The sequence below is a fragment of the Haliotis asinina genome, chromosome 3, assembly GCF_037392515.1.
Source record: "Haliotis asinina isolate JCU_RB_2024 chromosome 3, JCU_Hal_asi_v2, whole genome shotgun sequence".
NCBI lineage: Eukaryota > Metazoa > Mollusca > Gastropoda > Lepetellida > Haliotidae > Haliotis > Haliotis asinina.
Genome location: NC_090282.1, coordinates 61,204,613 through 61,225,713, shown reverse-complemented (window position 1 = coordinate 61,225,713; position 21,101 = coordinate 61,204,613). Strand labels below are relative to the sequence as shown.

General features: G+C 38.2%; 1 protein-coding gene across 3 annotated transcripts; it reads left to right on the top strand.

The window, feature by feature from the left end:
* The first annotated feature begins 1,413 nt into the window (after nucleotides 1-1,413).
* LOC137276966 (long-chain fatty acid transport protein 2-like) lies at nucleotides 1,414-20,556 on the top strand. 3 transcript variants are annotated; one of them, XM_067808617.1, is made up of 11 exons: nucleotides 1,414-1,576; nucleotides 4,666-5,072; nucleotides 7,853-7,963; nucleotides 8,881-9,096; nucleotides 9,848-9,997; nucleotides 13,838-13,962; nucleotides 14,157-14,348; nucleotides 14,926-15,025; nucleotides 15,962-16,163; nucleotides 16,701-16,798; nucleotides 18,541-20,556. In XM_067808617.1, exons 2-11 carry the CDS (start codon nucleotides 4,712-4,714, stop codon nucleotides 18,852-18,854), a joined length of 1,869 nt encoding a protein of 622 aa, XP_067664718.1. In that variant the 5' UTR covers nucleotides 1,414-1,576; nucleotides 4,666-4,711; the 3' UTR covers nucleotides 18,855-20,556. The 3 variants fall into 3 exon arrangements, with proteins under 3 accessions (XP_067664718.1, XP_067664720.1, XP_067664719.1); XM_067808619.1 differs by having other exon boundaries at nucleotides 1,462-1,540; XM_067808618.1 differs by lacking the exon at nucleotides 1,414-1,576 and adding an exon at nucleotides 1,642-1,725.
* The last annotated feature ends 545 nt before the right edge of the window (nucleotides 20,557-21,101 follow it).

The following is a 21,101-nucleotide window of genomic DNA, read 5'->3' as shown; positions in this document are numbered from 1 at the left end:
TTTTCTCTGTGAATGCCTTAAAGTGCCGTCGGAAATAGAAAAAAACACCCGTTGTACACATTTATGTCTGCGGTTGGACCAAGGCTTAGTCTCTAAAATATATATGATTTTGATGGCGAAAAACAACCCGATGTTAATTGAAATAGAGATCCAGGGAGACCAGAGATTCAGAACCTGAGGAAATCTAGACTTGCTTTGGCACTGCAGGGAAGGCTTGGCATTGGCACTAGGTAAAATAATGTGGTTCAGGGACTGTGAGGCAGACTAGTCTGCGGTATATGTAGTTATAGAAATGTGAAAGTGTGAGATATCTACACTCGGTCTAACCACAACTTAAGTGTCAGTTGTAGGGAGATAGGAAACGTGACAGAAGGGCTTTACTAAGGAGGGATTAGTGCAAAAGTGAGCAAAGCAGTTTTTTAAGCGATTTATTTGGAACGGGCTATGACTTTATGAAAGTAGTGTGCAGTAATATTGTATTACACTTTTAAATGGCCATTTTGAAATTAGACTTCTCTTCATTAAAAACGATAGCTGACGTAAAAAGAACAACTTGAAACTTAAGAAAGTATGGCAACCATGGAGTGTCGTTACCTAAGATCTATAACGAAGTGTGGCCCTAAATAACAAAGATATAACAGATTTCTTCAAAATTTCAGTGTGGAAGCAGTGAGTTAGAGAAATCAGTAGCTGATAGCTTGAACAAGTGAGTGATTTTAGTTTTACGCCGCACTTAGCAATGTTCCAGCTATATGGCGGCGGTCTGTAAATAATCGAGTCTGGACCAGACAATCCAGTGACCAAGAACATGAGCATGTCCAACGATCAGCGCAATTGGCAACCGATGACATAACATTATGTCAGCCAAGTCAGAGAGCCTGACCACCCGATCCCGTTTGTCGCCTCTTACAAGCATTGTCGCCTTTTATGGCAAGCATCAGTTGCCGAAGGCCTATTCTACCCCGGGACCTTGACGGGTCAGCTTGAACAAATTAAGATCCACATCTCAGGATGAATTAAAGAACCATTAACGCGGTATTATAGACTGTCAGGGAATTGTTTATTTTTGTAAACCACCAAGAAATGTTAATAATATATATATATGTACTTAGCATTATCAAAAAATAAATAGTACCCACTGAAAAAGCCGCGAGACCACATAGCGCCAATCGAGCAGCTTGGGTTGTCCTGGGATCAGATTGTGCCCTTTGAGTGGGATATCTTGCCAGGCAAAGGCGAGTGTTAAATATACATTTGTATTCGCATTTTCATTATTATTCAACACCATACGGTATCTTGTAAATGACGGAATGCGACGAGCGTGCCACATGGCATAAGGGCCGTTCGCTGAAAACAACGAGACACCTACAGTCTACCCGTAACTTTCGTAATTGTTCGTGACGTATTCGACGGTTTCCGTTTATCTCCGTAACGTCGCAATACGACTTGATGTGCACCTTGTTTTGTGGATTTGGTTTTTAGCTGTCGGGCTAACAATCCGAAGAGACTGTTAGCTGGGTCGTGTGTTACGGCTTCAACAGTTGAGTGTGCACTGACTTATAGCTGTACGAAGAAGGTCAGCCTGTAGATACTAGCTCTTAATTTTGCTTGCTCATGGCATCTATTATTAGAAGCAGTTCACAAAGTTTACTTTTGGTCATAACTGTGCTAGCTGTTCTCGTCAGCTAGTCACCAACTGTCGATCGAAGCTATGCTGTCACTAGTGTGAGTCTCCATTTGAATCGAACTTTAGCTCGAAGTTGTTTTCACTTTCTTACATCCATCATCTTTTCTCGTCAACTGGCTGAACTGCACTATCTAGAGCCGCCAGTGCCGGGCCCCAGTCTATCAGAGGTTGTCATAGTAGATCTAATCCCAGTATCTCTCAAGCATGGGTTTAAGTGTCAGAAGTGCCATAAAATTGTGAGCTCATTCACAAGTAAGACCTTCATTTCATAACCTGTGATCGAGGTTTGCGAGAGTCACAACAGTCAAGCAACGTTCACAGGTTGACCTGACTTTTGGACCCACTCTCGACCTGTGAGACAGGGTTGTGTTTTGACTAAACTTTAAATTCGCAATGCAGCCTTTATTATAGTTTGCCCAGGAGTGGAATGTTTGACCTGTATTAGTGATGTCAAAGAACATGTCATCTCTTTGCATTTCCAAACGAATTGGGGGAATTTCTTTTCTTTTTCTTTTTTTTTCTTTTTTTTCGGTAGTCAAAATGGAATCTAGAATAATGATTAATATCAGAGACACAAGATCAAAGCCACACCATTCCAGATTCCAGATCAAGGTTGTGGAAGTATTTTTCATGATTCTGATACCTGATATAAATTAATGGAAAGTCACTTTTGCAACATTGGCAATATGTGAGGAGTGAGTTGGTGACAGAAAAAACTGCTCATTCTGTTCCCCTTGTTGTCAGTACTTTTTTCTTATGAGGTTGGGTAGCCCAGGGGTTAGAGCATTTGCTCATCACACCAGGCACTGAAGTTGATTAACCACATGGGTACTAATGCTTGAAGAACATTTAAAATGTCCCCTGGTATGACAATGTTGGAATATTGTAAAATGACACATAAACCGGGGGCATGGTGGGCAAACTGGCTAAGGCGCCAGGCTAGTGATCCAGCAAGGTTGAGGTTTCGGGATCGAGCCCACCTGTGACCGGGTGTGAAAAGCTTGGAGTCAACTATGTGTGCAGACACTTTCAGTGTTATTACAGCCCCTAGTACACAACCCTGTGCACTTAAAAGAACCCACGAATCTGTTGGTATATGACCAGATGGTGGCCACATTGAACATGTGCATACACCTAGTTTGCGGGTACAGCAACATGTGGTAAACTTGGACAAAGTGCTGTGCCTACGTGTCCCAGTCCACCCAGCTGTGAACTGGGTACCTCGTTAGGATGAGAGAGACGCAATAAACTTGGTGCGCCTAGTGGCAGCAACACTTGTATACTCCCCAGGGAGTTGAGATTGAAATATGATGTGCTGTTGAGATTGACATCCAGTGATCGAGGGGAAAATATCAACTCCTTGAGCATGCACTAGTGCGTGGATATGTGCGCTATATAAATATCTTATGCTATGCTATGCTAAACCCCACCTTACTCACTAGAGTCATTGTAGCCCAACAGTAGTGAGAAGTGTAACATTTACACCACAGAAACCAATACTGAACCTCTTGCACATTCTTCAGTGGAAAGCCTGTGCACTGACTGACTTAAATCAGTGTTCTGTCAGAGTTTTAACCAGAGGCATTTACCAGTGTAAATAGTGATTACAAATGACAACATCACATGTAGAAATTACCAGTGTGAGTCTTGATTGTGCTTGTTTGAGTGCTTGTAAAAACAGTTTCGATATGACTAGGTAGGCATTATGGTGTTACACAATCCCTTAGTAATCTGTATGAAGTAACTGGTTCATTGCATTGTTGTGTTTTTAAGCTACACTTACTTGGTGTACAATTTTGCGTATGGTGATTTTAGTCCTCAATATTTAATCTAGGCTATCATTTGTATCATGATGGAATCAGGCATTAAACAACAAACCAGCTGATAAGGAATGTTCATATTCTCAGGTGCTCAGTCACGCATGTGAAAAGTGGAGTGTGTGTAATTTTGTAAATCTTATTTTCTATGACCAAGTGAAGGATACTGAAACATTACTGTTCTGACCAACATTCTGATGCTATTGTCAGCAAAGAGCTTTAATCAGCATCAACTGCTGTACGAATTAATGTCAGTAGTGAAGTACTGAAATACAAAATGACCTGTCACTGCTGTGGTCACTACTGTAGCATGAAAATTAGCCCAAGTGATGAAAGATCATGGACTGTTTTGTTGGGCATATACTGTACTTGAGTTATTTTGAAAAGCAAGGGCAAATATTCTGTGACATCTCCTCAGTAAGATAAATATGTAGTTCACCAGTCACTTGAAGCCCATGGGTTGAGTCTGGGGATTGAAGGAACAAAAATATAGAGGGTACACCAACCTATGACCAGTGAACAACTTATGTGTCATTTACTGACCATCAGTGAATGATGACAAATAAACAGGAATATGTTAATACCAGCAAACATAGGTTAAACGAGGTGTAGTAATCGCTGTATTACATGCGATCTTAATTGCTATAAAGAAAACTTAGATGTCGTTGCTGTTTTGACTCAGAGGATACGATTGGAACATATCCTTGTTGCATAAGACATACTTATCATTTGCTAAGTACTAAAGTTGAAAAGCTTATGTGACTATTTACCAAACTAAATTTTCTGCTTTTTCTTGGAGTTTTAGTTTGTTTACGGATTCAAATGAATAGAATGTTTCTTATACTCTGAGTGAATGGACATCATTGTTAGTAATGTTACCTCTGGTTTTTGTTGAAGAAATTCTGCCAAGGTCTGTCATGGTTGAGGGAGAAAGGACTATTGGCATGAAGCATTATTTGTTCTGGATCAGTGCCCCTTGAAATTTGCTTTTGAGTTCAAGTCCACTCTATCATAATACAGTATTTTTCAATCAATTTCAACCAATATGTTTGTATTGATACATAATTGCAGCATGATCCCATGGCATGAATTAAAGCAACACAGTCCTAGCTCATACTGCTTGAAGCACTATCATGATTCATGTGCTCATTCTTCTTCCAGGCGACCTTTCATGTGAGAGCAGACGTGAACAGATACAGTTGGCAGCATGTTGGACAAGGTTGTGTATGGTGTTGCTGGCGCAGCTGGGGTATCTGTTGTGGCCTGGAGAACCATGTTTCCTTGGATAAATCATGACCTCAAGATCATGAAGGTCCAGAAACGCCTCAAAACTGAAAAGGATAAAGATTTTGAAAGTGGGGAGTTACTGATTGACAGATTTGAGAAACATGTCTACAATCAACCAAAGAAGCCATTCATTATTTTTGAAGGCAATATTTTCACTTATGAATACATTGACCAACAAGCCAATAGAGTAGCAAATATTGTGAAGACATGGGGGCTGTCAGCTGGGGAGACAGTGGCCATGATGATCTACAATGAACCAGCTTTTGTGTGGACATTTCTTGGTGAGAGATTTTTGTGATATTTGCTGTAGTCTACTACCCATCAAAAGTTTAGACTCACTAGTGTAAATGTAGCCACTTACTTCAGTCAACTGTTGAAAACTAGAGTTTGCAAAATATTCCATTCGGTTTAAAGATATTGTTTCCACCATCCTCAATATCTCCAGGGTAAACGTTCCGATGAATCTCCACTATACCCTGGCTGCATCTACAGCTTGGTCACATAAATTTGTTACCTCCCTTGGTGTCTATGCTGGAAAGTTGAGATAACCAATCATAACTCACTTTTTTCGCCTTCTGAATTATCTAACCAATTAAACTTGGCAACACAACCATGCAGAGTTTCTCTGAAAGAGGTAGAAGGGGTTCATACCTACATCTTCTTAAAGTTTCGGACCTATCAGTTTGTCTGTATGGTTTCCCCCAAATTTGAGTTACACTGGGGATAAACCTTCGCAGCTGTGACAGCTTTCTTTGTTGACACTGGCATGCTCAGTTGTAACAGCAGGACCCGTGAAGGTCCCGAGGTAGAATAGGCCTTCAGCAACCCATGCTTGCCATAAAAGGCGACTATGCTTGTTGTAAGAAGCGACTAACGGGATCGGGTGGTCAGGCTCGCTGACTTGGTTGACACATGTCATTGGTTCTCAATGCTCACGTTGTTGGTCACTGGATTGTCTGGTCCAGACTCGATTATTTACAGACCGCCGCCATATAGCTGGACTATTGCTGAGTGCAGCGTAAAACTAAACTCACTCACTCACTCACTCACTCACTCACTCACTCACTCACTCACTCACTCACTCACTCACTCACTCACTCACTCACTCACTCACTCACTCACTCACTCACTCACTCACTCACTGGAACAGTGGCTTAGCTGATGGGCAACTGTGAGAATGCCGAGCCAGCAAAGGGAGGTAATACAATTATTGGGCCATAGATGCATCCAGGGTATAGTGGAGACTTATTGGAACGTATACCCTGGAGGTATCGAGGATGTGTTCACACATGAACTGTTCTGTTGTGTCATCAGTGTTTTAAGTGAGACTAAACTTTTGATGGGTAGTATATTTTGTGTAACTTATGTCTTGTACAGTGTTTCCCTGTTTAAATTTTGAAAAGTAAGGAATGTACATTTACAATATATGTAGTGATATAATGCTATCTTTATCTAAACTCCAGTGAAATAACACTTTATGATGGAACATCTTACCATGTTCACCATTTAGACTTCGATAGGCCAATCACCCATGATTATGTTTAGAAGTTTTAATCAATTGCATGTGATGGTAGCGTAGTGATACTGAAACCAGGCAGGTGTGGTACAGCAAAGTGTCCAGCCTTGTCTAGATATACTGTACTGTGAAGCGATTCAAGTTGTGGATCATTTCAAAATGATTATGTCTTAAAAAAAAAAAATCTTTAATCCTCGCAATGATCAATTGCCTGTGATCGTGGACACATAGCAGTATTCACTGAAGTACATTGATTGCACAAACTTGTGATACCTTTCAACATTTAGTCTTTCATCAGCTGACCATCTCACTTTAAGAGATTAAACATATTGTGTACACAAAATGAGACATATTTGGGACAAGTTCTTACAGTCTATGAAAACCACTCCTAGACTATTCAGTGTAACAGATTTCATGTGGAGTAACTACATGTATGTAACTATTGGAAACAGACACTCAGGAAGATTGATAGTAAAGCAGAAATATAATACTACAGAAGGTATAAGTATAAGGTGCGTCTTTTTTATGTGTTTATAAAGATGTACATTATTAATATTATTAATATTGTTCATGATTAGTTAAGATCTGCAATACCATTTACAAGAACAGATAATGTAACATTAGAATAACAATCAAAACATTTTCAATAGTTTTAAAAATGATTTTTCGCCTTACTGTAACACACAACAAGAATATGCTCATGTAATATTGAAGTGCCCATGTGAAACATGACAAGCTGCAAGTTATTTACAGTATGCAGAGCTCCAGAAAACTGCATATTTGTGTATAATATGCTGAAGAAAAGTTGAAATACCTACAAAAAATAAATGCCAGCATATGAAAACATGCTAAATATTTACGTTTAGGCTGTCAAATAACTCTGTATTTACCCAGTATCAATATCAAAATCATGTTGCGTATGATATCAGTTCAAGCCAGTAGAAACAAACCTAAAGTTTTTCCATCTCCAAATATTCAGGATTAAAATAATCTTGAAAAATTCTAAATGTGCAACACAGATGAATACCAGTCATGGTTTGTCAACTCTTCAGTGATTGGCCCACCTGTTATTAGTGACCAAACAGCTGTTCTCTTTCTACATGTCGTGTAAACAATTGATGATGATGAGCAAGCATGGACAAAAACTTAAACACTTTCAAAATAAAATATCTGTGTTTTTTTACCCTGCAAATAGAAAACTATTTCATTCAAGGAATGCTAGACAAATTTATAGGCAAGTACTGTGTTTCACAATTAAATTCAATTGATGGTGATACCTTAAAAGAATTTGTAACATTAACTTTTCATGGCATCAAAACAGATGAAGATGAAAGGTCATATTTCTCACAAACAAGTGAATATAGCCATATTAGCTATCAGCTATAGTCCATTTGACTCAAAAGTGGCACATGATTATCATACGTCACCTCAGACCCCATTCAGGGTCATACGATTCTTTGCTGTATCTTGTTTGATGTTCCAAGTTAAAGAATGCAAGTTCCCGTAAGGGAAGTGTGGTAACCTTGGTGACTTCTGATGTTACAGGTCTCCAGAAAATGGGAATTGCAGCAGCTCTGATCAACTTTAACCTACGTCAGAAACAGCTGAGTCATTCTGTCAATGTTAGCGGAGCCAAGGCTTTTATAGTTGGACCAGGTGATTTGATACTTTCAAATACAGTGAAACCTGTCTAAACCAGCGCCCAGGGGAATGAAAAGAAAGTGACAATCTTTTTCCAACGTGGCTACCATTTACACTCGTCAGTCTTTCCAAGTTCTTTTTGAGACGGCCATAATATTGTTGTAAAATGGCAGGACCAAAATTGTATGCTAGTTTTGACAGTGTATGCCTTTAACATTTGTTGCCCAGTAATGGCTGCTTCATCATCTAGTTGAAGGGTAATAAGGTTGTCACTTGAAGCAACTGGAGTGAGTGTTCTGAGTTTTACTGTTGAAAGACCAACCTAGCTTACCAAGTGCATTGTATCTCCATTCTGTTTCTAAAAATACCTTGGACAGGCAGACAAAGTTGTTCTATGGAGGAGGCATCACCATTACCATTCCTCTTGAAAGAATTCAGTATCTCTTGAGCTTAAAATCAACAACCATTCAGAATTTGACCTTCTGAACCAGAGTTTGTTGTATTTTATCAGAGTCACATGGACCAATCAAAACTCGACATTCTTACATGAGGCTAGGTAATGTAGTTTGTGCATATGGAATACTGAAACTCTCGTCATTGAAACTTGTTCTGTAGGCACAGGGCCAATCATCTAAGGCTCCGAAATTCATTATGTAGAGTTATGTCCCTTGGTCATGCCAGAAACATTTGATTATTGGATAGAATCTGAGTTTGTTCATTTAATGTTTTCATGTTATTCATCACCATACCTGAGGTCATTGTTTTTACCATATTGGCAACTGAAGCACTTAATGGTTTCCTCTCACACTGTGCTTCTGTGACTAAGATGTAACTGGAATGCTGTTAAAATTTTAACTCACTCACTCCATTTCTTGCAGCTTATATAGTTGTTGCCTAGTTTTATTAACACAATGTTATCGAAATTCGTGCAGGAGCGGAACTCTTTGATGCAGTCCATGCTGAGGAAGGAGAGTTTGGCGGCATGCCGATATATATCCAAGGATGTTCGCCCAATCAGCTGCCTTCTGGCTACATCTCATTTGAGGATCTCATGGCAGCATCGTCCGTTGCTGGAGTTGACGCCAGTGTCCGTGCAGCTGTAACACTAATGACCCCAGCTTGTTACATTTACACATCTGGCACTACTGGTAATATGGTCATACTTTCTGAGTTTGTTGATGAATAGAGTTGAATTCTTTATTGAGAGGAGGGGGTTCACAAAGACCTTATAACAATGCAGAGAGTTACCCATGTCAAGGAATTCTGCAGTGTCACATTGGTGGAAAACTGTAGGAATCGTCTTATCGTAGTACAGATTGAAATGGACTGGAATGTAGTCCTGATGACAAAATATTTAATGAAGATTATTGTCAGCTGAGTGCAGCTTGAAAAGGATAACCACATTTTCTTTTGAATAGAGCACTGTTTTTTTCTGATGCATTTTTAGCTTCAAATTCAAACCTTTGTTTACCAAATTTGTTAGTATTTATATTTTGAACTCTCTAAACTGACAAGCTTAGCCACAATACTCGTAAATGTTGCCCAGCTGTCAAATGTCATGTCATGGACCACATTTGTAACGGCACCTAGGTCAGGAGCTTCCACAGATGAGTGTGAACCTTGTCTAAATATCTTTGGGTAGATTCATATTGCACACTACACCTTCTTATCCATTTCATGTAGTATATTGTCCTATTTGTTTTGCTTTTATTAAAGGAGGCTGATCCATAACGTGATATAAGATTTTGTGATGTCACAGTAGATGTATTATAAAATGATATATAGCTGATATATGTCCAGCATGGCACAAATCTGATAATCTGCCATTGATTTGACTGCTATGCTGGTAAGCAATGAAAAATGTTTAATGTAATCATATCATGCTCATTTGACTGTCAGGAATGCCCAAACCAGCACCTATTATTCATTTGAGGGCAATGAATATCGGCCTTGCAATTGCCAACGTCTCCAGCAAGGACATTGTTTACACCGTTCTTCCACTGTATCACAGCTCAGGAGACCTTGGACTGAAAGGGACAATCAAACCTGGTATGTTGAGGATGCTATGCATTTCTAATCCAAATAATGAAATACTTGTGTACCTGTACTCTACTTATTTTACTGCTCTTTGTTGGCAGTTTTTTTACATTTTACAATTTTATCCCCCCGGCAGGCAATGCGGGGTGATATAGTCAACACCTAGTCTGTAGGTCCGTAATGATTTTGTTTCCAGAGCGTAACCCAAAAACCGTTCAATCTGAACCTATGGTTGTACTTTTTGCTATTTACAGATTTCTGGCATTTGTATTTTTTTTGTTTTTCCATGGAACATTTTGGTGTCAGTCTCATGGTGAGGTGGGTTTTGTTTCCGGTTCAGAACTCAAAAACCATTCAATATTTTTCAGCAAAACTTGTTGGATATATCAATCAGAACCTAAATAGGTGCCTTTTTCTATGTACAGGTTTTTGTGATTTATTATTTTCTTGGTTCCCTTGGCAACGTTTCAAGCTTAGCCACAAAATGGACGGATGGGCTTGGTTTCCGGAGCAGAACTCAAAAACCTTTCCATATTTTTCTGCAAAATGTGAAAGATATATCAATCAGAACATAAAGTGGTGCCTTTTTGGTGTATTTACAGGTTTTTGTGATTTATTATTTTATCGGTTTCACTGGAAATGTTTCGGACTTACTCAAAAGTGAGGGGTGAGTTTCGTTTCCGGAGCAGAACTCAAAAACTTCTTAATATCTGTTAGTAAAACTTGGTAGATATGTGTGACAGACCCCAAAGTGGTGCCTTTTGCTATTTACAGGTTTTTGTGGTTTATTATTTTGTCAATTTCCATGGAAACGTTTCGGACTTAGTATCAAAATGGAGGGATGGGCTTCGTTTACGGAGCAGAACTCAAAAAGCATTCAATATTTTTCTGCAAAACTTGTTACATACATCAGTCAGAACCTAAACTGGTTCCATTTGGTACTCACAGGTTTTGTGATGTATTATTTTCTCGATTTCAATGGAAACATATAGGACTTTGTCTCAAAATGGAGGGATGGGCTTCGTTTCCAGAGCAGAATTCAAAATCTGTTCTTTGTTTTTCTGCAAAACCTGGCAAATATACCAATCAGAAGCTAAAATGGTGCTTTTGCTATTTACAGGTTTTTGTGATTTCTTAGTTTCTCGGTTTCCATGGAAACAATTCGGACTTTGTGTCAAAAACTATTCAATATCTTACAGCAAAACTTGGCAGATATTTGAGGCAGACCACAAAGTGGTGCCTTTTGCTATTTACAATGTTTTGGCATTTTTATTTTTCTGGTTTCCATGGAGGCAATTCTGACTTAGTCTCAGAATGGAGGGATAGCCTTCGTTTTCCGGAGAAAACCATTTCATATCTTTCAACAGATCTTGGCAGATCTTGAAATGGTGCCTTTAGCTGTTTACAAATATATGGCATTCATATCTTTCATGACTTCCATGGAAACGATTCAAACTTAATCTAAGAAAACATCAAGTAACTCTCAGATGATTTGTCCTTTCAAATATGTGGGGGTCAGGGGCATATGGCATCTTCTGATGACTCTTGTTATTTTCTAATAAGAATTTATAACTTTCAAGCCATGATATGGCTGCAACTGAGTGGTAGTATCCTTCAAGAAGGATGGTGTGTTGTACATGACCTTGCCGCTGTACCAGAACACAAGTGGCTGTCTGTGTTTCTACAAGTCTGTACATGCTGGTGTGATGTCAAAAATCTTAAGGACGCTCCTGATGTGTTTTATCTATTCAAGCATACAACTCAGTAATTTCTTTGCACATTAAAGTGCAAATACCCTACTCAAAAAATAAACAATGAAAAAAAAACAACTTTCATTTGCAACTCAAATACTCTGCCTTAGTAATTAACTGACAGTGTGACATATGCATGAACAATTAGAACAATTAATTTGCATGCTCAGTGTGAAAAACAGACTGAAGGACCTGTCTGGGAGTGTAAGCTGTTATAAGCTCTAAACATGCTTGCATTTTGTGATCCCAATTCATGCTTTTGTCACTGTAAAGATTTTTGTTATTTTCCTTATCCAAACTCATATTATTTGCTTCTCTCTCTTTGAGACCGATATACAGTGGAAACTTCTGTGTCTGTGTTCCCCAAGAACAGTGAAAACATCAACACACACTACCTCCTGCACATGTGCATCAGCAACTCTGTGTGAGAAAATGACTCTTTTTGTCTAAATCCCAGTCAGAACTCTTTAATAATGGGTCTATCAAAGTCAGTACATGGTATTGTGTTATATTACCTTTGATCATCATAACCATGGATTTTCATAAGTGATACGTGGTTAAGCAATTGTTTTATCTTAAATACAACCCATGTGGGACACATGAAAACATACTCTATCTGCTTATCAGACCATGACCCACATCTAATTTGTCCAACAAAATATGCAATATAATTAGTAAAGACACTTAAAGACAACAAATTTGAAAAGTACTTGTTTGGTGTGCAGCATAAAAGGATAAACAAGAAATGGCAGGAATATTCCAGATCATCACCACCACCCACAGACAAGGTGATTGACAAAGCTAAATCCACTCCAATACAGTACCCCCATGGACAATAATAGAGTACATGCTATCAATCTGGAGTCAACAGAAAAGATACCAATACATGATTCTTCTGTCGCTATGGTCAAGACAAAGGTGGTGAAGTACAGCTGTTCTGGAGGAAATCTTCTTTGGGAGATCAGGAGTCCTCAAAAGCTAGCCAAGCTAAAGAACAAAGCTCGATGAAAATCATCTATGAAAGCAGTCTCTACTATTACATGAAGGACATTACTTCCACCTACACTGACTGAAGAAATTGAGACCTGCACGTAGGACTTTGAGAAGACTACATCATGTGATGGATATGATATGCTGTTTGCAAAAACTCCACCAGATGTTGGTTTATTTAACTGTCATCAGCAAAGCCTTCACAGTCTAGAGTGTCTTTCACACAGTCTTAGATTTTCCAGTAGCATTAGAGCTCCAATCAGACTCAAAGCTTAACACAATCATTCATGCAGCCTCACCACTTTGTACTGGTGCAGAACTTTATGCAGCTTTCAGGAAAAGTTGACAGTTTGACATCAAGTTCTATAATTGATACTTGAGGCAGACGATATAGAAGATCTGTCTTTGTGCCCGGTTAGAGCTCTGTGGATTTATCTGAAGAGAACGCCCTTGAGAAGTCCGAAAGACTGTTCATTCCTATTTGCATATGTTCCTATTCCTATTCCTGAAAGCATCGATTCTGAGACCCTATGTTGCAGTGACACTTCATCCAAGAAGAGCATTAAACCTGCACTAAATCAGAACCATATGTATATTCTTGACTTTTTCTGATTTGTCAAAGTGCCAGTGAACACCTATTAATTATTATTGTTGTACTTTGCCCTTATCCTGACTCATAGAAAAAGTCCCTCCCAACTACTCCAACTCTGCTCTAAATTTGGTTGTGTTTTTATTTGAAAATGGATAAAGTAACAAGTCACTGCGCAGTCACAGGGTTGCGTGTGCATGTGCCCAGGTAGTGGTGTGTTCAGGTGAGATGTTACTGTTTTTGTTGAACATAGATACAGAGGTCTCCACCATATCGCTGAAAGAGAAGGAAGCAGGTAATATGAGTCTGGATAGGTATAAAATGTCATTTTTATCCAAGAATTTATTTATATATTATCATATTGGGTTTCTTATGTGATTTTCTGTGAGACAAAAGCTGAACTATTAATGGATTTGAATGATCAAAAGAAATGCGTATGGGTTGAACGTACGCAGTAAGTAAATTGAGGTTATTCAGTCACATCTACAAAGATTCAAAGAATTTGGCTGTCCAACTTTGTAGGTGCAACTATGGTTCTGCGAAGGAAATTTTCAGCATCTCACTTCTGGGAGGAGTGCTGTCGCTACAGGGTCACCATCATACAGTATATTGGTGAACTGTTCCGGTACCTTCTTTCACGGCCAGAAGTGAGTGTCCTTCAGCGTACTGGTGATTTGTTCGAGTGCCTTTGTATGAACCTTCCAACACGCTTGTTTTGCCATGGAATCTCTCTCTCTTAACTCTGAATAACTGGTTCACCCCTTCCAATATTCAGAAATAATATGGATGACTTTGAACTTACTGACTACTTCACTGCATGGTAGTACTGTTTTCCTTTCAGAGCCCTGAAGAGAAGAATCATCAGATTCGAGCAGCATTTGGCAATGGTCTGCGTAGAGACATTTGGGAGCAGGTGCAGGCAAGATTCAGGATACCCCAAATAATTGAGTTCTTTGGTGCAACAGAAGGAAACACATTACTGTTCAACCTCAGTAACAGGCCTGGGGCTGTTGGAAGACTCTCTCCATTGTTGGTGAGTTCAGTACTGGGATTTCCCGTATCAAGCCCTGGGCTTAATAACAGAAATTGATCCTTGTTAACAAATATGAACCCCATAATTTGCAATATGCTTTTAGCTGAAGAAAATGATTCTAAGACATAGTAGAATGGAATAAACTTCAATAAAAATGGAATAAACTTCAATAAAAATGGAATAAACCTCAATATAAATGGAATAATACAGAACACCTGAATCATAAACTTGAACTTGTATGACACCCCTCTTTTGAAATATTTACATACTTTACTCTGTTCTTTGGAAAAGTGTTGTATGGTTATACATGTATTTTGTTGCGACTGTATGTGAGTTATATGGATTGAGACTGTCTATTTGAGTAAAGAGTACTTGACCTCCCTTTGGAATCCAAAAAGTTCTGTACATGTGAAAACCTGCAACTGCACTACAAACATTATATATGTTGACATTTGCCTTGTGCTCTTTCAGTGGAACATTACTGTAGACAATTAAATTTGAAATCTTTATTTAAATATAAATAATATTGTTTCAAATTTTCTTTTGTCCTAATTATCTATTGATATCATTTTAACAGCAGAGGTTGAATCCAACTTACCAGACCTTGGTCAAATATGACATTGCAACAGCAGAACCAATCAGAGACAGCAACGGACATTGTATAGAAATTAAACCAGGTTAGCTTAACTTCTGCCTTCAATGTATATGTCTCTCCATTCAGTGAATAAGCTCTTTGTGTTGGTATTCAGTTGATGGCATAAACATGACACTGAGAAACAAAGGAATCTTGTTTTTCTAATTAGATTATAGATTTCTGTTTGCATTATTTGCCATTTTCTAAAACAGCAATGTTAAAGTCCTGTATGTGATGCAGTCTCTTTTCATTGCACCTAATTGTATATTGTGTTCATGAGATTCTGTTTTTGTTTCTAATTTCTGTCTTCTTTAGTTATCAGTCTCGTGGACTTGGTAGCAGGAGGGGCTGGTAAAATGATCAATAGGAAAATGAGTATCCTTTGAGTTTGGGGCCTTTTTAGAAAACATCAGTAGTTTTGAGTAAGTAGACAGTTGACTAACACTTGTTGAACATGCATGAATGCAAATGACAGTAAAGACAAGTATTTTGTTGTCATTTAGCAAGTATGACAGGTCTATGAGGATTTGCACAGTGTGTATACTTGTGTTTAGGTTTATGATGTGGAATGATGGCTGTTATGAATAATTCTACCTTGACTATGTGAAATACTCCAATTTGATTGGACAGTCAATAACAATCGGGGATGACAAGTTTCCGTGGATCCACAGATTTCCACCAGTTTTAAAAGTTATCAATTTTGTGAATCGTCTGAACCCCCATTCAGTGACACAATATTAATTTTTCAGCTCAAAAGCAATTTTCCTGTTGCCATACAGGAAATTTAGACAATCTCAATTTGGATTGAAAATATGTCTGATTTTATGACAGCTTCACTGAGCACATTTATACAGCTCAACAGCTCCACAGCACTACTTCCACTTCTTCCACTTGACCATCAACACTACTGATATCAACACTACTGATATCAACACTACTGATATCAACACTACTGACATATTTTGTGTGTTTTATGTAGGAGAGAAGGGCCTGTTCATCTCGGCCTTTGCTCCCGAGATGAAAGAATTTAACTTCTACAAGGCATCACGTGAAGCCAATGAAAAGAAGCGTGTCCGTAATGTTTTCAAGAAAGGCGACTCCTACTTCAACTTCGGTGACATCTTCTACCTCGACCGAGACTACTTTGTATACTTTGTTGATAGAATTGGTGACACTTTCAGGTTGGTGGCCAAATGTGATAAGACTGTTTCTTTCTAGGATTAAGTCAGAAGTATATTTTCTTTAATATCGGATTGTTTAACCAGATGCAATACCTCTGTACCGGAAGAGAGCATTGTAGGATGTCATGGCAGGTGGACTTTCGAATCAACCAATCACCACTGAGGTTTCCCAATACATTATTTCTGAATTAATCAATGGAATTTGGATTTGAAAAAATAATAATAGACAATAACATTGTTATGATATTTTGTACTTACTGATTGTAAGTTTGATGCAGACAACAGTTATATCACTCACTCAAAGTTCTGATTCACTTACAAGATTGTGTTTGATTCTTAAAGTAAAACAAAAACATTTAACTAGATTAACCAGTTACTGCAATATTTATCAGAGCGTAGATATCCTCTTGCTATCTCCTGCTTGATGTCTTTTCCTGCAGCTATTTCCATTCAAAATATTCAGTGCCTCAGAATATATCTAACAATATTTCTTGTAGTTCTCACTGTTGTGTTATCAACTCTGCTGTTGGGTTTTAGATGGAAGGGTGAGAATGTATCAACTACAGAGGTGGCCAACATTTTGACTTCCCTGGATTTCATTCATGATGCCAATGTCTTTGGCGTCACTATTCCAGGTGGGTGTTTTCATGTCTGTGGAAAGACTTTTGGCTTTAAATTGATGTGAAACCTGAGGTTTAGTAAGCTTGTATCATTTATACAATTTGTAGTGTACCAGTTCTCTTTATTATAAGTCTGTTATCTTGATTCCAAGTATGCCATAGTTTTACATTCATAACATTCGAGGACAGATGCTTGGTGCATCCTGTCTGTGAGTATCATTTTCTGCTGTGTTGAGCAATATTCCAGCAGTATGACAGCAGAGAACACCAGTCGGAACAAAGTATCAATAAGACTAGGTTTGCTGAAACTTCCAGTGTGTTTAGTATTTTATGTATCATGCTATAATTTTATCACTCTCACTCAAAAATGTCTCAAATAGCTGTGATTGTGCCTTCACATTGAAAGTACATTGTTGTCCATTGTTATCTTGTGTTTTTATCCCCCGCTTTGCACTAAACATGCAGCGGGGAGATAGTATTGGACTCTGTCCGTCCTTCGGTATGTACAAATTGGAATATCTTAAGAACCATGAACTATGCTCTTTTAAAGGTCAAGGTCAAAAGGGGACGTTGACGTTTTACTCTTGTCAGTATGATATCTCAAGTACCATTCACTGGACTTTTCTTCATATTTGACACCAAGCTTCATCTATTAAAGGCGCAGAGCCCAGTTGATATCGGTAACCTTCACTGAAGTTCCAAGGTCACCATAACAGTTTGAAGATTCAGCATGTTTAATTGCATGTTCAGATTGTCAGCAAGATATCTCAAGAACCATTCACTGGATTTTCTTCATATTGTCCTCAAGCTTCATCTAGGGAGGGTGCTGAGCTCTGATTTTGGTGACCTTCACTTAATTTTCAAGGTTGCAGTGACACTTTGAAGATTTCAGCAGGTTTAAGCTGCATGTTAACCTTGTCAGCAAGATATATCTAGAACAGTTCACTGGATTTCTTTCAAGACTTCTCTTTATTACTGTTTTGGCATATTTCCTACACCATGACTTTCATTTCAAGGTCAAAGTAAGCCTTGAAAATATTTGTGTGTTTGAACACCTACAGAGCAAAATATCCAGAGGTTGACTGATCATGTTTTTGTTGACGTTTAACTTCATCTTAAACTAAGACCTTCACTTTCATTACTTTTTAAGTTGGATTTGATAATTTTCAGCTTGTTACTTATCTGCAAGAGACTTGCAGTTGGCTCCTGCACCTTCATGGAGATCATATCAGTCACATCAGGATAACTCCCTGCATTATCATCTGACTGAGCCTCCATAAGAACTCTCACTGACTTGTTTGAAATATGTCATCATATCCCACTTGTGTTGATCTTTGCTCACACAGTTGATCTTTGGATTGTCTGGTCCAGACTCAATTATTTACAGGCTGCTGCTATATACTTGCAATATTACTGAGTGCAGCGTTAAACAACCAACTAAACCAAACCATCAGAGGTCACATCACTGCAACTTCTGAATTTTTAGATTCATAACAACCATGTTCGTTGTTGAAATTCAGATATCTGTTTTTCTGCTCAAATGATTCACTTGCTCATATTAAGAATGGAGGAGTTTGGCTGTTTTCATGGAACTGGACTGCCTAGACATTTACAAAGAGTCATATATTGAAGAAAAATGAGATATTTAAAAAATTAGGGTATTGTTATGCTTTCTTCACAAAATGATCTTAAAGTACATGTCTTGTGACAGCTCGCCTTGATATCAAGTGATTAGATGAGGATCATGTGTATTTTAGGGCAAGATGGTCGAGCTGGCATGGCAGCCCTGACACTTTACGATGACAAACCCTTGACCCCCCAGCTCCTGCGAAAAATCTGGAAACACTGTGAGGAAAATCTAGCTGCATATGCCCGTCCAATGTTTCTGCGTCTTCAAAAGGAGGCCACCCTGACAGCTACATTCAAACAGAGGAAGGTTGAGCTGGTCAAGGAGGGATTTGACATCAATCTAGTGGGCGATCCTCTCTATTTTGCTGACCAGGTCACCAAGTCCTACATTCCCATAAAACAGGATACATACTCCAGAATCTTGACCACATCCAAGTTGTAGCTGTGGCAGAGGTAGCCAGTCGAAATTGTAGGTGTCAGCACCTGTACCATGAACCACTGTTGCCTTGTAACTGATCAGGGGAATCTTATATCCCCAGTATTATAACATGAGTGAACTCCAGGTGTAAAGTCTAAGGACTATTGGTATTAGTATCTGTGTTTTCATGCAAACAATGTCTGTCTTGAGCAGACAGTTTACTTCATTTTCATTCAAAAGTGATACTTACTCTAATCAAGAATAAATCCCCAATATTTGTCTATTTTTATATTGTACGTGTAATTAATTCTTGTCCATTTATAGCACCTTCTCAATATTGATTAGGGATGTGTTCAAGCATAAGGCTTCCTATTTTCCAGGTAATGTATTAAGTATACAAGTGAGCAAGTCTTTCTTAAGGTAATGGAATTAGTCGTAACTATACAGATGTAGTGATATTAGTCAGTGCTCTTGTCACAGAAACTTATAAAACATATGTCCTTGGTTCCAATCCACAAAGCATGTGTAAAATATTTTGAAGTATATTAATTCATGGTAGGTTTATGAATATCTTAGTGCCATGAAGACTTTGTGTTGATATTGTTTGTAATCTGTGCAGGAAACAGTTGTTGATTATCAGCATACATTTATGTATGTGGCGGTCAGTGAAGTTTGCTTGATGAACAAATGACACTGTTTCACATGCTAATTTTTTGTGTCATGGCATGAAATCCATTTTAGAGGAACTCTGTAGACAATAGTAGATGTGAGACTTTCCTTGTCAAAAGACTTGCCTATCTACAGACACATGACAAAATAAACGGCACTGTGGGTGTAAGTGACAACTTTAAAATTTTAGATGTGTGATAAATGTTTTCCTTGACATGAAAGGGTAAATGTTCTATTCGTTACGTATTTTCTTACAGATCTTAGAATCAGACTGCAAGTAGTTCCTTTATAGACTGTTATTTCATTCAAATGAACTGTTGAGAATTGTGCCCTTGTGTCTTTTGATTTTAACTCGGATTGATGGAAACTCTGAGGGTTTATGGTAAATAACATGCCATCAATTGGAAGCTTGTTAAGGACATATCAACTCATAATCATAATCGAACCAATAAATTCATGATGCCTGCAAAGAGTGTAATGAAATTTGATTGTGGTACTATACTAATTCGTCACTAAAACATCAGTCTGTATATGCAAGAAGCAAAGGATTGTACAGAGCTTATATTGATGTTCCACTGAGGACAGTATGATATAAATGAATCAAAATGCAGCAAAATGAAGTTCGATAAATATTTGGTATGAAAGGTGTATACATGTATTCTGTCAATCGTCTCATTCTGCATAATTGTACATCTGTAGAATTCACAAATAGTGTGGAGATTTGGATTGTGGTTTGATAGTAATTCATCACTAAAATATTTGGCTGTATATATTTGATTGGCTGCAAAAAGTAAAGGATTGCACCGAGCCAGGAGGGAAGTAGATCACTATAGAATTCCTCTGAATTCTGGAAAAGGGTGGAAGAGCTGGGAAAGGGGTCAGGAAGACTGGTGGAGCTCATGCTGGTCAAGCTGGAGCTGGTGCTGGCTGGGAGAGACTCATCAGTGGGGCTGACAGACCAGTTATTTGGAGTGACTGATAGAAATGTTGATGTTACATCATCAATGTCAAAATACGAATTAAATCTGGGACATTCCGAATAAAGGAAGGAGTGTTCCACTTTCTGTACATTATCATTTAATACAAACGTTTTGGTGATGTTAAGTCATGACATAGTACTAAAACTAAAAACTAAACATTGTAAATGTACAGTATGTACAAACATATTCTATTAATTGAACAGGTTCAGATATACATACATACACAGAAATACATACATGCTTGCAGTCATGCACGTACGTATATACTTACAAGGACACATACTACATGCTCACAGAAATTTGTGATCATGCATGAAATTTATGTATTTAGGCAATGACTGTTCAGTAAAAATACTGGATGTTATTGACAAAATGTTCATATCCACCTTGTTATTTATTTCAGTTCTGTGTCACAAAGTAGCACACGTACAGGAAAGGCAACAGGTGGGTGTAAATTTATCCAAATCAAGCACAAAAAGCGAAGGAAAAATAGCCTATCCAGCATATCTCTGTAACTGATTTACACAGACCATTTTTTTTTGTAAGAAGACTTATTGTCACTCTTACATTCATGTTCATGGTGGATCTAAAACTACTCTTATCAGACCATGTGAGGCTAGTG

Excerpts from the sequence above, each read along its gene's own strand:
- LOC137276966 (XM_067808617.1), top strand. The coding sequence starts at position 4,712 with ATGTTGGACAAGGTTGTGTATGGTGTTGCTGGCGCAGCTGGGGTATCT. Across the intron at positions 9,097-9,847 it reads TTACACATCTGGCACTACTG|GAATGCCCAAACCAGCACCT; the intron begins GTAATATGGTCA and ends TTTGACTGTCAG. Across the intron at positions 16,164-16,700 it reads AGAATTGGTGACACTTTCAG|ATGGAAGGGTGAGAATGTAT; the intron begins GTTGGTGGCCAA and ends GTTGGGTTTTAG.